We start from the raw sequence: 16,224 nt of genomic DNA on the forward strand, positions 1-16,224 counted from the left end.
GTCAAAAAAATATATGAAAAAATGTTCAACATCACCAGCAATTAGAGAAATGCAAATTAAAACTACACTGAGATTTCATCTCACTCCAGCCAGAATGACAATTATCAAGAATACAAGTAACAATAAATATTGGCAAGGATGTGGGAAAAAAGTTTCACTCATACATTGCTGGTGTGACTACAAATTGGTGCAACCACTCTGGAAAGCAGTATGGAAATTCCTTAGAAAACTTGTAACGGGACCACGATTTGACCCAGTTATCCCACTCCTAACATATACCCTAAGGACTGAAAATCAGCAAACTGTAGTGATACAGGCACATCAATGTTTATAGCCAAACAATAGCCAAGCTAGGTAACCAACCTAAGTTCCTTCAACAGATGAATGAATAAAGAAAATGTGGTGTATATACACAATGGAATATTACTCAGCTTTAAAGAAAAACGAAATTATGGCATTTGCCAGTAAATGGATGGAACTGGAAAGATCATGCTGAGTAAATTAAGCCAATCCCAAAAAACCAAAGACTGAATGTTCTCTTTGATATGTAGATGCTAATTCACAATAAGGGGTGGGGGAATAGGAGTTCATTATATTAGATAAAGGGGAATGAAGGGAAGGGTTGACATAGGATTAGGAATCAACATAACTTTCCTATGTTCATATAAGAATGAAACTCCACACCAAGTACAACCACAAGAATGGGAAGTTGTACTCCATGTAAGTATAATATTGTCAAAATACACTTGACTGTCATGTATATCTAAAAATAACAAATAAATTCAACTGAAAATGTTGTTTATATATTTATTTCCTTTTATCTTTCCTTTATGGTATACTTAGAAATTTATATTATTTTTCAAATTAGGTATATCACCATTCAATTGATTTCAAATAATAAAGTGAGAATTACAAAATATTTGCTTCAAAAGGGTGAAGTGTGCACTACTGGTAAATAACTAGATAAATAAAATGTGTTATACAATGTAATAATACTCAGTCTTAAAAAGGAAGGAAATCTCATAACATTCTACAACATGTGTGTACCCTGAGGACATTATGCTTAAATGAAAGCCAGTCTCAAAAATATAAATATTGTATAATCCTACTTATAGGCAGTATCTGAAGTAGTCAAATTCATAGAAACAGAAAGGGATGTGGTTGCCAGGGGACAGGGGAAGGAGAAATGGGGAATTATTGTTTAATGTGTAGAGAATTTCAGGGTTTTTTTTTTTTTTTTTAATGTATCCAGGAATTAAACCCAGCGGTGCTAAACCACTGATCTACATCACTAGCTCTTTTTATTTTGAGCCTGGGTCCCAGTAAGTTGCCTCGGGCTGGCCTTGAACTTTCGATCCTCCTGCCTCAGTCTCCCAAGTCGTTGGGATTACAGGTGTGTGTCACTGCGGCCGAACTGAGGGGTTCCTTTTTGAAAGACAAAGAAGTTCTGGAGAATTTTTCACAAGAATGTGAATAGACTTCACTGAACTATATACTTAAAATGGTGAAGTTTGGGGCTGGGGATGTGGCTCAAGCGGTAGCGCGCTCGTCTGGCTTGCGTGTGGCCTGGGTTCGATCCTCAGCACCACATACAAACAAAGATGTTGTGTCCGCCGAAAACTAAAAAATAAATATTAAAAATTCTCTCTCTCTCTCTTTAAAAAAATGGTGAAGTTTTAAAGTATATAGTTTTATAATTTTTAATGACAACAACAACAAAACAGAATGTTATATGAGATGGTGCAGAAAACCTGCCCTAGTCTGGTTGAGGTGTCTCTTTTCTATATTCCTACTACTTCTTCTGCTTATTTAGACAATTATCCTTGTACCATGGTACAGTGCAATCGATTTTTATATCCTTCTTCCCCCCACATTGGAAGCACCATGAAGAAGCAGCTATTGTTAAACGCTTTCATCTATAAAGCCTATCATGGGGCCTGGTATACACTAGGTGCTCAATAAGGGTCTGCTAAATAGATAAGCCAAGATATGATATTACAATAGTCTCCACAACAATGAATAGACCAAGACATGATGATAGACCATCCCATATAGATACTGTATCCTTTAAAAAAATCTCCATCATCGATTCCACTGGTTTGTTTAATAAAAGAATTTGTATGTTTTTATATGCTCACTTGTCCTCAGGGGAAATCTGAAGACCAGACATGGAAAGATAAACAAAGGACAGATCTGGGAGCCATTCTGTGAGGGTGACATCACTTTTCAAGTGATTACTTTTGGATGTGATTTCCATTTACTGCTAAGCATATGGATTTTTTTTTTTTACACTTGCCTCAGAGAGAATGTGAGAGCCTGGTATATCTAATGAGTTTTTGTTTTTATGGTTAATAATTAGAGGGTTTCCTGGTTCTGGAAACAAAAGGGTTAAATATACTTCACTATGCCTACCTACCCCCAAACTCTTTGTCTTCCTAACCTAGATCATGTTTTACCTGCTTATTACAAGTAATGATGTTATGGGTTTCTTAAATCACTAAATCAAGCTATAATTAAATACCATTGGTTCTAAATATGTCTCAAAGGGTCTTGCATAATGCTTGAATAGAAAAAACCAAAAAGGTCAAAAGCTTTTTTGATTTTTGCTGGGAAATTGTTGTGCACTTTATATTCATTTAATTGAAAAAAAAATCACATTAAACTCCTCACACAATCTAATTTGCTATCCAGAATTCTTTTTCACTAGGACACTCAAAATAGCTCAGAAATGTGTCATATCAGGGAAGATTTCCTTGGGTGCTTTTTGTTAAGGATAATCCATCCCTTCCACTTCTCTATGTTTGTTTCATTCATTTCTTATTCACTCTTTGATCTATTGAGGTATTTTTTTAAGTTTCAGTGATATCTGGAAGATGCTTTAGATTACTCAAATGTCAAACCCTGAATCTATTTAACCTCCTTTGTTACTAAGACAAACATATTTTTTGTTGTCTTAAGCTATAAAAAGAACCAGAAGGCAATATAATATAGTAGAACAACAGGCAAATTCATTAATATCATTTTACTTTTACTTTGTTGATTCTAATCATTAGAAACAAACCACAGAATCCCTCTTTGTAGTCAGTGTTGGGCATAAAAGGTGTGTGTGTGAAAGAGGTACATGGGATCCAGATTTGCTGTCCTTCAAATGACTAATTATTGTTGATTTGATCCTATTATATATTGACAAATCCATCATTTACTGGGTTGAAAGCTATGTGCTAAATAACTATGTGCTAAAATTTTTCTGTTTCTGGGCTCTCTGTTGAGTCTCATCCATTTGTCTGTTTTGCTAGCTTCAGAATATACTTAGGATTGCTAGGGCTAGTCCTTTCTCCTCCTTCTTTTTCATGAGTTTCCTGGCTATTTTCCAACATTGGTTTTGAATTTCCTGGCTCCTACATTTCTGCCTTGTCTTTGTTAAATCAATATGAACCTAATACACTTGGGCTCCTCCAATAACAAATAGTTCTTCAAAAAAGACTCATAGCCAGGCCTTAAAGAAACAATAAATCTCCTATTTTCTTTAGTTGGCTTACACGAAAACACAGTCACAGAATATAAATCTTCCTATCACCTTCATCATGCATCATGCCAAGGTACTTAAATGCAGTGTTCCATTAAAAGCACTGTACCTGAGCAATTGTCTCTGGGTCCAGTGGCTTGTGGTCATTGAAGCCCGTGTATTGCCCTGATGAGGTGGACCTTCTGATAGGAGGGCTATCAATCTTTTTGAGGGAGTCGTGCCGGCTGATGTTGGTCAGGCTGCCGTGGCCGGGTCGACGCCTCCTCTCAGGACTGTCATTGTTGAGGCCGCGGTTCTGCAGTAGGCCCCGGGGGTGGCTGGCCAGGCTGGGGGACCCCAGATCAACTGAGGAGTTGGATAGAGCATGTGGGGGGTGGAGGGGACAATGGCCGTCACTGGTCCTGCCAGGACGCCTTACCGGAGGGGGTGGCTCTCCTCTTTTTCTTTGTCTGGATATCCACAGAAAAAGAGAGAAGATAGGAGAACTTAGAACACCAGGAAAACTGTGAGGCTGGGGTTGTGGAGACTCCTCAGCCTCTGGAGAAGTGGAAGTTTAGGAGCGTGGTCACCAAACTTCACTTACCTGGCTAAGTAGCCATCAGAATGACGGTCTGTTGGGGAGTTCATGTCCTTGGATGAAGACTTGTCTTCAGTGACAGGGCCACTGCTGGCTTCACTGTCAGCTTTTTGGCTCAGGGTGTCTGAAAACGTATCATCCCTGAAATGATAAGAATCAACAGTGAGGGTCTTTTTTTTAGATGAACGGGACCAAAAAATAAAGAAAGAAGGGATAACATTTATGTAACTAAGCCTTTATTTTATTAATATAGCTTTCGTTATAAAATAATATGGTCTTGTTGACAGCAAATTGGGAATTTCCTATATCTATGCCTGTACATATAGATATACATGCAAAATAACAATGACCTATAATGAAACATCAAGAGACAACTGTTACGATTTTAGGAAAGATCCTTCTATACTTTTTTCCTGTACCTGGAATACCTATCTATGAGTGTGTGTGTGTTATGTACAATATTTATACGATGGATATCTATGTTTAGGGAGTTTATAAATATATGACTGCATTCCTACATATGCACATAATATTCCTGGGATTCTGATCTACATATTTAGTATAATTATGCTAAGTCACTAAATCATTGTATTCAATTTATATAGTGTACTTCTCTTTCCCTTGAAAAGCTACTCTTAAATTGGTAATGCATTACAAAATGTACTAAGAAAATAGGGATTATACTGTACATGTTACTTTATAACCTGCTGTTTTAATGTGTCACGACCATCTTCCTGTGCCCTTAAATATTTTTGAAATCAGAGCTTTCTCATCAGCAAAATTAAAACAATAAACACCTAGAGGTGACTCCCTAAGGCTGTAAGTCAGTATCCTTGCCCAAGGGAACCTGGAATTAAAACCGTAGACAGATGTCAAGGAAGAACACTGCTGTTTTTGGAATTACCAGTGTCACTCTAGCTCCTAAAGCCATTTTCTTTTCAGAGATTATTTTTCTAAAAAGCTGAAAACTTCAAGAGGTGTTTCCTACTAATTCTTGCTCCACTCCCTCTTGGTAGAGTTTGGAAAATGAGTATCTGCTGGTCCTTGAAGAACCATTAGCAAAGAGCCACTAGAAAGGTGAAGAACTGTGTCCAGCTCAGAAATTTTATCTCTGTAGCCTCTTTTGCTCTTTTACCATTAAAACCAAAGTCAGTTGAAGAGCCACCATTCTGGAGTCCCCTATTAGGAACACTCCGGCAGCCAAAGTTGGGACTACTCACATATCCTGCACCACTATGTACTGGTGAGGCACAAGCCCGTCAATCCCGTTGTGCCTGCCTTCCCACCAGTCCTCAGATGCACGGTGATACAGCAGCAGAGAGGCACCCTTCTTGAAGGACAGTTCTCTGGCAGACCGCCCAACATAGTCAAACTTGGCTATTGCTTCTATTGGCTCACATTCTACAAAGAACACACCAGAACATGGAGAGGGACAGGGTTGTTAGGAAGATGTGATACACGATCCAAAAGGTCTATGAGACTTTAGAAATAAATAGGCTACTTTAATATCCAGACTGAACGAGGTAATAAACAAGTTGCCAAGGCAGGAGGAAATATGGGCAGTTAAAACAGATAAAGGAAAACATTCGGTAGCTGTTATCCATTTGCACACCCAGAAAAACCAAACTCTAGATCTTAATCTCCATAGCTTTTTTACTTGAGATATAATGACAGTCTAATAAAAATATTATAACTTTGCAATATAATATATGAAATCTCTCCTTTGGTTGGAATATCCTCCACAGTGCTCCGATACTTACTTTTGACACTGATGGAGTTTCCTTGCAATATGTTAATACCATTTATAACATGGAAAAATCACCATCCCAGAAAACACTAGGGAGTTTGTGCGTTATTAGCTTATTATTATTATTATTTTATGTGGTGCTGGGGATCGAACCCAGTGCCTCACGTATGCTAGGCAAGCGCTCTACCACTGAGCCACAATCCCAGCTCTATTAGCTTATTTTTTAAAAATCAAGAAAAATCAGCACAATAAATATTATTTGAATACCTTTAATTTCCTCATGAACTTTTTTGGTACCATAAAATTTTCAACTACCATCAAAAGTAATGACAACTTTTTCTCTTGCATCAGTAACAAAGTTTGGATCTTAATTATGAATCAAGCAGGCTGCCCTTGATCCAAATTAAAAGATCAGATTTAAAAATTAGGTCTTCTAGAGATTAAAAGATATTCAAGGAAAAAAAAAAGTCAAAACTCAAAACTTTACAGGCTGTATAATTCCATTTATACAGCATTCTTTGAATGACATAATTATAGAGATGGAAAATAGGTGTATGGTTGTTGAGGTAGTGGGGGAAGTACTGGGGAAGTGATTGTGGCTATAAAGGGTAGTAGATGGAATCCTAGAAATGGAACTGTGCATCTTGACTATAATTGTGGTCATACAAATCTGTACATGTAGTAAAACTGTACAGAACTAAGTAAACACACAAATAAGTGCATGTAAAACTGGTGAAATGTGAATATGGTGAATAGATTATATCAGCATCAACATCCTGGTGGTGATTACTGTACAATACTTATGTAGGTATTGCCACTGAGGGAAACTGGGAGAAGACAGAGCGGATCTCTCTGTATTATCAAAAAATCTGTTTAAAAATTTTTTAATTTGTTCTTTTTAGATATATATGATAGTAGAGATATTTTGAGATATTATGCATACATGCAGTCTAAATTCTCATTCTTGTGGTTGTACACGATGTGGAGTTACACTGGTCATGTATTCATATATTAACATAGGAAAGTTATGTCCAATTCATTCTACTGACTTTTCTATTCCTATCCCCCACTCCTTCTCTTCATTCCCCTTGATCTAATCCAATGGATTTCTATTTTTCCCCTCACCACCCTCCCTTGTTACATGTTGGTATCCACATATCAGAGATTTTTTAATAGACAGCTAGGCTTCTTTCTCACCTTATAAACTCAAAGTTCTCTGAGATATATAAAGTAAAAGCATAAAATCCAATAAACACTGAAAAAGTTTAGGTTTCATCTTATATGAAGGGTCTGGTTAAATTTCAACAAAACATTTTAAAAATGAAAAATGTACCATCATTTTGCTAGTGGATAATATTTAAGGTCAATAGTATTTCATATCACAGTACCACAACACTCTGATTTACATGTAAATGAATAATTTTTAAAACAACAATTTAAGTCTTTTAGCAATTGAATATAACTTTCAACTCATATGGTAATATTCTGGTGTTCCCTCCTAAAATCACATACATATTACATATATGTATATGTGTGTGTATACACACACAAACAGATTTTATATATATATATATATATATATATATATATATATATATATATTTTTTTTTTTTTTTTTTTTGTAGTGCTGGGGATTGAACCCAGGGCCTTGTGCATGTGAGGCAAGATGCAAACCCTCTACCAACTGAGCTATATCCCTAGCCTCCTAAAATCATATTTTATTAACACTGTATGAATGACAGTTTTATTAAATTCTCTAAGTCTGCTTCTTAGAGGAGAGATAGCTTTATGTTTAAAATAAATGACTTCATAGTTTGTTCTAAACTTGCAGATAAAGAATCAATTCTGGTTGACTTGAGATGACAGAGCAAAACCTGTTCTTCAGTTCTCCAGGGAAGTCAAAATGGTCATGGAGGAATGAAGACATGCTAACTTATTAAAAATAACTTCATGACATACAAGTTTGGAAATTCCTGTATGAACATATCCATATACTTATATTTGATTTTACTAAAAAAATTAGAAAATATTAGCACATGACATGGTATATAATCTTCATATATTGTGTCCAAGAGGGGAAAAAAAGAGAATAATTAATGTGTCATAGTTAACATTATATTTCATGTCATTCTATCATATACTATTAATGCTGGCCAAGAGCTATTTAAGACAATTTAATATATATATATATTAAATACACACATATAAATTATATATATATATATACATACATTTTATCATAATTTCACAATCATCATCTCTATAATCATCATCTCTTCTTTTTAATATTTTTTGAAACAACTAGGAACAGAATCATTAGACTCATTTTACTGAAATGTGGCTAGGTTATGAAAGAACGACCGAATGAAGAAATAAAAAATGTTTTATTGGTAATCCTGGTACATCAACCAGTAATTCTGAGCAACTTCATTATTTTGACTTTTTCTATTCCCCTGAGAACCATTTCACAGTCAAGTGTCAATCAATAAGCTATTTACACACATCTTAGTCTAGGCATTGCATGGCAAATCAATCTCAGGGCATGCTGCACATGCCCCTTTCATAAGGACAGCTTCACAGTCTGTTAATATCCTGCAGAGAGAGACTTCATAGGATGCTGTTACCACTAATATCAATGACAATAATAGTAAGGGTATAACATGATCACTTGGTTTTTCTGCATGGCTATTGTGATTTGTGCAAAGGGAAGGAAAATTCAGCAGTGCTGATAGACTGCTTGGTGTTACCAAATCTTATGTTTCCATGTCTTATAATTTTACATAAAATATTATTACATCATTCTTTCTCTTGGAGACCTTACTATCCCTGATACTTTTCTTCCTTGATCTGCTACCTACTGCCCTTGCAGAGGATGGTTTAGTTCTGTGACAGCCAGTCGACTGAAAACCAAAGCTGTTCTCTCTGGTGATACCATTTCAGAGATACCTGGCAATTGAAAATGTAATCAATATTCTAGTTAATACAGTTATAGGATTTTGGAGTGTTGGCTGTGGGACAGAATATCTCTCCTTTGTAAGCAATCCTTTGTCTTTTGGCAAAATCAGGTGAATGTGATCAAAACGGTATCTAGTACATAGAGCACTCAACACTTTCTTTCTTAGGTCATGAGGTAAGAATGATTGACAGATGGCATGATGATAAGACTGATATTTGGGAAGAGAGATGGCTGGGGCTTTGTCTTGGCTTTTCCTCTCACTGAAGAAAGCAAGGACACAGAAATCAGCAGAGAAAAAAGATCCAACCATATAGAGAACAAAGAAACCTAAGATAAAAGAAAGGAGGGTGCAGAGGAAGGGTTCAGAGACTTTCAAAAGCAACTTCATAGAAATAGAAGCTCTCACTGGGCGTGCCTGAGGCAAGGCAATGGTGAGTTCAAAGCCAACCTCAGCAAAAGCAAAGCACTAAGCAACTCAGTGAGACCCTGTCTGTAAAGAAAATACAAAATAGGGCTGAGGATGTGGCTCAGTGGTCAAATACCCCTGAATTGAACAATCCCTGGTACCGACCGACCTCTGCCCCTCCCCCCAAAAGAAAAAGAAATAGAAGCAATCACTTTAAAGAAGGTCTTCTAACTTTAATTTAGAAAACATCAATTTGTTTTGCTTTTAAACACACATTGCTATACAAAATTACATATAAGAGGTTGTGAGGGGAATGGGAAAATAAACAAGGAGAGAAATGAATTACAGTAGATGGGGTAGAGAGAGAAGATGTGAGGGAAGGGGAGGGGGGATAGTAGGGGATAGGAAAGGTTGCAGAATACAACAATTACTAATAGGGCATTATGTAAAATTGTGGATGTGTAACCGAAGTGATTCTGCAATCTGCATTTGGGGTAAAATTGGGAGTTCATAACCAATGTATGAAATAGGATATGTCAAGAGCTTTGTAATGTTGTGAACAACCAATAAAAAAATAATTAAATTGTAAAAAAAAATTAAAGATATATAAATTAAAAAAAATAAAGACACAAGGAGTTAGATTTTTTCTTTTCTTTTTTTTTTTTAGCAGAGAATAGATACTATAAATCTTAATTGCCCTCCTGCTAAAATCAACTGAAAATCCTACATTTAAAAAAAACCAAACGTTGGTAATTGCATTAATAAGCTACAGTAAGGAATACTAAAGACCAAAAATTCAATGAAAAAATGGGAACCCAGAGAGGTAAATAGAATATTAGAACATAGGAGTCAGATTTTTGTACTGAGGGTATTTTCCTGGTCTAGTTAAACTTTTGTTTTTTCGTAGGAGACTAAGTTGGGCATGCTCACTCAGCATGGGGCATCTAAATATCTTCCTCTCCTACCAAAAGAATCAAATTCTTGGTGTCTCTTTAAGTGAGAACCTCACTGTAATGTTCTAGAAGTTTCTATAATATGTTTAGTTCTCTTCTCGAACTTCTAAGTTCTGGAACTCTCCCATCCACCTCACTTCCTGAGGAAATAATCTATCTCAAATCTTAGAATACATCATCTCTGAGAGTCCCAACCACATTCAAGCCCTCAAACAGGTCTGCATTTTAGATTCACAACACCTGGGTGGTCTGGAAAACCTCAAACCAAAAATGATGGCATCCTAGGCTAGTTGTGCCTGAGGCAGAAGAAAATGAAAACCCTCTCTGGAGGAAGCTATCTTCAAATGAGCCTAATACATAAAAAATTTACAAATTCACTGCAAAATAAAACCCAATGAGTGAGAGCCGATAAAAATCTAGGAATATATATTAGAATTACGAGACACATAAACAGAAGCAATGGAAAGGATAAATATTATAAGCAAAAACAAGAGAATATAAAAAATGGCCAAACAGTATATATGAAAGTACACCAAACAGAACATGTAGAAATTAAAAAAAAAAAAAAGTAAAAATAGTTTTGAAGAAGACTAATCACAGATATAGAAGGAAGAAAAAAATTTGTGTGTATAGCTGAAGAGGTACTAAAAGTGATGGTTTATATGTCAATATTAAAAAATAAAGTGTTGAAAATTAATATGAAGTATTAAACTTAAAAAGGTAAAAAAAGTTCAAAAATAATCTCTACAGAGTATCTAAAGTTAATTGGGAGACATTTAATAACTGGAAACATGTTCACAGAGTGGAAGACTAAATACTGTAAAGATATCAATTCTCCCATGTTAATATATATAAAATCAGTATAACTGCAATCAAAAACCCAACATATTTTCAGGGATTTTTAAAATTACTTTTTAAGAATTTGAAAAACTGAGTCTATTTTTTTTTTTTTTTTTGGTGCTGGGGAATTGAACTCAGGGGCACTCGACCACTGAGCCACCTTGTATTTTATGAGAGACAGGGTCTCATGGAGTTGTTTAGTGCCTCGCTAAATTGCTGAGGCTCGCTTTCAACTTGTGATCCTCCTGCCTCTGCCTCCCGAGCTGCTGGGATTACAGATGTGTGCCACCGCACCCAGCATGAGCATAAAATTTAAGTGGAATTACAAAGGGGCAAGAATGGTAAAGAAGGACAAAGTCAGAGACCTTGCCTTGCTAACTATTCAGATTTATTAAAAGGTATCAAAATCGAGACTGTGGTATAGGGAAAGACAGGTAGAAACAGTGGAAAAGAAGACTGGTGGTTGCTAGGAGCTGGGAGAGAGAAAATCAGGAGTTACTAATCAACAGAAATAAAGTATCAGGCAAGTGAATAAGCTCTAGTGATCTGCTGAAAAAAACTGAACCTATAATCACCAATAATGTATGGTACACTTACATTTTTGTTAACAGGGCAGGGCTCATGTTATGTGTTTTATCACAATAAAATAAAAAACTATAGGAGAATTATCTTTATTATCTTAGGGTACAGAAGGATTTCTTAAAGTTGACACAAAGTAAAATAACCATGAGGGAAAAGACTGAAAAATTCACCAGCTTTAAAATTAAGAACCTCTTTTTAGCAAAAGGCATAAGAAGCATGTGAACAAAAAAAGCTTCAGAACAGAAGATTTTGGCAAAGCCCCCCATAAAGGGCCACAATAACTCTTTACACAGAGGATCCAGACCCATAGAGAACTCTTACACATTAAATGAGGAAAAGACAAAAACAAACATAAAACACCCAAAACTAAAACCAAACTAAACCAAACAAAAGAAGCCAGGGGAACCCAATTGTTAAAAAAAAAAAAGTCTAGAACAACTGGTTTTATAATAGCATGAGCACAGGGCTTACCATCTTCGCTGGTGTGGGGCTCGGTACCAGCATCCTGGTCCACTTCCTCCAATGTACCGTGCTCACTATACGGGCTGTCACTGTGGAGCAGAAATGAGAATTCATATGAAACAAAAGTGGGGAGAATTGTTAAAAATGAGTAATTGCTTCCTCAAGGAAAAATATGACTTTTAATGGCAAGATTTTTACTGGAGAGTCTTTTCAATGGAATATTAGAACCTCCGTTGATTATCTGGTTCTATGGTGATGTCTATCTGTCCATCCACATTCATCTTTAACTAGATTATTTTACAATTCTAATAAGACAGAAATTATAGAAAACAAATGGCATTACAAATAACTCTTATCCAAAGAAAACAAATTAGCTGAATTCAGACAGAAGATGTTTAATTATTGCCCCATAGACAGACGTGTTTTTGCAAACTCAAACCATTGTTTTGCTACATATAAATTGATGGATCTTTGACTTCTTCTTTGAACTGACTGTAGCATCTTTCCCATTATTCCTTGGCATGTGTTCATTTTACATTTATATGAGAATTATTATTTTTATCCTCTTTTAGAATTTATCCTTTAACACTACCATTACCTCTCCTCAAATGTATGCTAATAGGTAAAAAATCATTGGTCACAAACATAAAACTGATGTTACTATAAAATCCCATTTATATTGCTGATGTTGGGGGACAATTACTGTATAATTGATTTTCTGTGTAAAATGAGCAGTGCCCTAGAAAACACTACATATAAGCAAAAGGACATACTCAAGCCTACATTAACCTTGGTTGCAAGGTTATAACATAGGCTTTACCTAGTTTGGAAAAGCAGTGACCACAAAATGTCCTAGATTACAATACATCAAATACTACTGACCTTATCTTTACATATTTGGCCTTTGAAAAAATGAATAAGACAGCAGAGCTTACTGATAAAGCTCAAATATCTAGGAATGCTAAACATGCCTTCGACACTGGCTGTAAAACAAAGATGACTAACAGCAGGGCTGAGTTTTATTCATTTACTTTCCCAGAGCCCAGCTTCAGGAGGTACCCTGCACATAATAAGTACTCAAGTGAATATTACTAAATTTAATTTCATGTGTAAAATTGCTGGATACACTACAGAACTGGAATTTAGCATGGGCTGTGGCTAATTTAGGAAGCAATACTTCTGGAAATAACACCGAGTTTTCTTAACCATCATACTACCCTTTAAGTAAAAATGCTTTCAGTTATTTTTGTTCTTTCAGCTATGTGTTCCACTTTTACTTAATCCTCTGCAAGGAAAGGGGAAACACAGTGTCCTAGGAATGGTCCAGAATGAGGATTTAGACATGTTTATTTCTAGCTACTGCTGAGTCCTAGCTACTCAGACAATTCTTGAAGGAGGCTGCATGTGGAAAGACTCCTGTGGGCTTTAGAATCAGTGGTTCCTGGTGCTATGGTTTGAGTATGTCTCCCAAAGTTCATGTGTTGGAAACAATCCCCAAATTCTCATGTTCATGGGGCCTAAGGAAAGTAGTTAGGGTTTCATGAGATGATGGGGGACATGATGGAATTAGTGGCATTATAAGAAGAGGAAGAATGTGATCACACCTACTCCCTTGCTTCTGTCATTGATGCCTTCCACCATGTTATAATGCAGCAAGAAGGCCCATAACAGATACCAGGATCTTGATATTAGATTTTCAGTCTCCAGAACTGTGAGAAGTAAATTTCTTTTCTTTATAAGTTACCCAATTTATGGCATTCGGACATAGCAACAGAACGGACTAGGTTACTACTAATTACTAAGCAGGCTCCCTGGCCTCGCTAAATTAATAAGGTAGAATATTCATGATAAATACAAGAGATCATGTACATGAAGTAACCAGCATATAATAGGGGCTCAAGGAATCAAAGCTTATTTTATTGAACATGATTTCTAAGAAACTTGTTAAAACTCACATTTCAAGTATCAAATAGCACAAACATTTCAGGGTTTTTACTTTTGAGGTTATTTAATTGACTATACTGTCTCCATTTCTATACTTTACTAGGGGGTACCCATACTGCCATATTAAAAATTTTTATTCCTAAAATACATGAATATAATAAATTTGCTCATAATTATCTTTATTACTATAATACTATTTATTAGTAAGGGTTACAGCGAAAATAAAAATAAAAATCTACTTCATTGACAAACCCCCTTTAAAATGAGTCTTAAAATATGTTATGTGGAATCTAAAATATCTGATTAAGAATGAAAAACATTCCAGTCATGGTGATGCACGCCTATAATCCCAGCAGTTTGGGAGGCCAAGACAGGAGGATCGTGAGTTCAAAGCTAGCCTCAGCAACTTAGCAAAGCCCTAAGTGACTCAGTGAAATCCTGTGTCTAAATAAAATACAAAATGAGGCTGGGGATGTGGCTCAGTGGTTAAGTGCCCCTGCATTCAATCCCTTGTACCAAAAAAAAAAAAAAAAAAAGAAGAAGAAAAAAAACCACAAAATGTAATCTGCTAATTTAATCAGCCATCTTTTTCAGATTTAATGTAATAATAAAAATGAATATAGCTCTCTATAGCATCAAAACTTTTATTCTCTACAAAAGTCATAATAATAAGGTGGGTTTATTTAACAAAATGTAAGTTTTGGGGAAAACAGAGGGATGACTATGAATTTCCCTAGTAAAAAGCCAGTGTTGCCATGGATCTTAGTAGACTAACATCGAAAATGTTACTGCTTCTTCCCTTTCTTTTTCCTTTTTAAAAATGGAATCATTGGTCATTTATAGGCAATTCATTTTCCTAATTCAGTCAATATCTATACTTCCATCATTTTTTTTTTTTTTTGGTGGGGAAAAACTAAAATTCTTGGACTTACCAGTAGTCATCTCCAGCCATACATTTCTCATAAACGGGTCCATCCAGTTCTTTAGTGTCTGGGAAAATAGTCTCATGATGGATGATGATGGTCTTGATGATTTCATTCACATGAGCTTGGCAAGACACTTGATCCTGTATTTCTGGGACAGGCATCAATGTTGGGCCAAAGCAAATGGCCAGGTTGTAAGGGTCCATCATGTTCTCATCGCTGTACTGTGAAAGACTGTGAAAGAACGCAAGAAAGAAATTGTAAAGTAACAAGGGGGAAAATGAAAACATGTTTAATAAGATACTTCACCTTCTGAAAACAGGGATGTAAACTATTTTACTTGGTTTTTATTATTAGAATAAAATGATATTTCAACTGACTTAAAGTTGAACTTACTGAACTCCAAGGAAAGTAAAATGAGGTATGACTTTCTACTAGGTAAAAACTGAGAAGGGAAAATTTGTTTAATTTTAAGTGGTGTTTTTAAAAGTTAGAAGAGAGTTTAATCTAGTATCCTCTGCAATGGCAACCAAAATCAAGTAGATGAGTTTTATCTGTAAATATGGTCAGGCTCTCAATGCTATTCAAGTAAATTTTGGAGAGACAGTATGATATCCATAAAGCTTCATGTATGGCCTTTAAGTTTGTCTTCGCACCACTTAAAAATACCTCAGATTTCAGTTTTCTTCTATATACCATGAGGAAATCTTAGAAGAAAACAAAGTGCCTTTTCTTCGTAACTATTGAAAGGAAGCAACCAACAACTCTAGGCTTTAAAATCTGCTGTTGGCTAAGTCTACCAACACTAACCAACAACCAGAGTCACAAAAACACTGACATGCCAGAAAAGGGGAACAGAATCCTTGATTCTCTCATTCCACTATTGTGGCAAACTTAGGGGAAATTTCTGGTGTTTAGTACCAATGTCTAAACCAAATCCAATGGACATTTATGAAACATTTTCACAGGCAGGTCAAAATAAGCCATCTCTTTCATGCCAGGTCTCTAACCCATGGGTAAGATGCTGTGCTAGGGAGAGTTTTGAGACGCTTTCTCTCAGTATATAGAATGTCAGCCTTGAAAGGAAATGTAAAATCCAGGTGAACAGATGACAGATGGGAGGAGAAAAAGGAGACTCAACTACCTTTGTGAGATGATGAGAGACACAAAGAAACGGAGACACCACCTGACACGATACTTTACCCTTTCTCGGAAATAAGATAGTCTAGAAAGTAGAAAATACAAAAGCATAATTTCCATAGCTAACATATGTCTTTCCCTTCTGCCGTTTCTCAAACATTCACCCTT

General features: G+C 35.8%; 1 protein-coding gene across 5 annotated transcripts in view; it reads right to left on the bottom strand.

Moving 5' to 3' along the window:
* Srgap1 (SLIT-ROBO Rho GTPase activating protein 1) overlaps window positions 1-16,224 on the bottom strand; it is a 279,415-nt gene that overhangs the window by 17,598 nt on the left and 245,593 nt on the right. For all 5 annotated transcript variants that reach the window (XM_005328689.4, XM_005328688.5, XM_078053214.1 and 2 more), the window contains 5 exons: window positions 14,926-15,150; window positions 12,059-12,138; window positions 5,324-5,504; window positions 4,110-4,244; window positions 3,636-3,975 (listed from right to left, as the gene is read on the bottom strand). In XM_005328689.4, coding sequence (XP_005328746.1) covers window positions 3,636-3,975; window positions 4,110-4,244; window positions 5,324-5,504; window positions 12,059-12,138; window positions 14,926-15,150 — 961 coding nt within the window. The remainder of the gene's footprint in view (window positions 1-3,635; window positions 3,976-4,109; window positions 4,245-5,323; window positions 5,505-12,058; window positions 12,139-14,925; window positions 15,151-16,224) is intronic.

The sequence above is a fragment of the Ictidomys tridecemlineatus genome, chromosome 6 (assembly GCF_052094955.1).
Source record: "Ictidomys tridecemlineatus isolate mIctTri1 chromosome 6, mIctTri1.hap1, whole genome shotgun sequence".
Lineage (NCBI taxonomy): Eukaryota > Metazoa > Chordata > Mammalia > Rodentia > Sciuridae > Ictidomys > Ictidomys tridecemlineatus.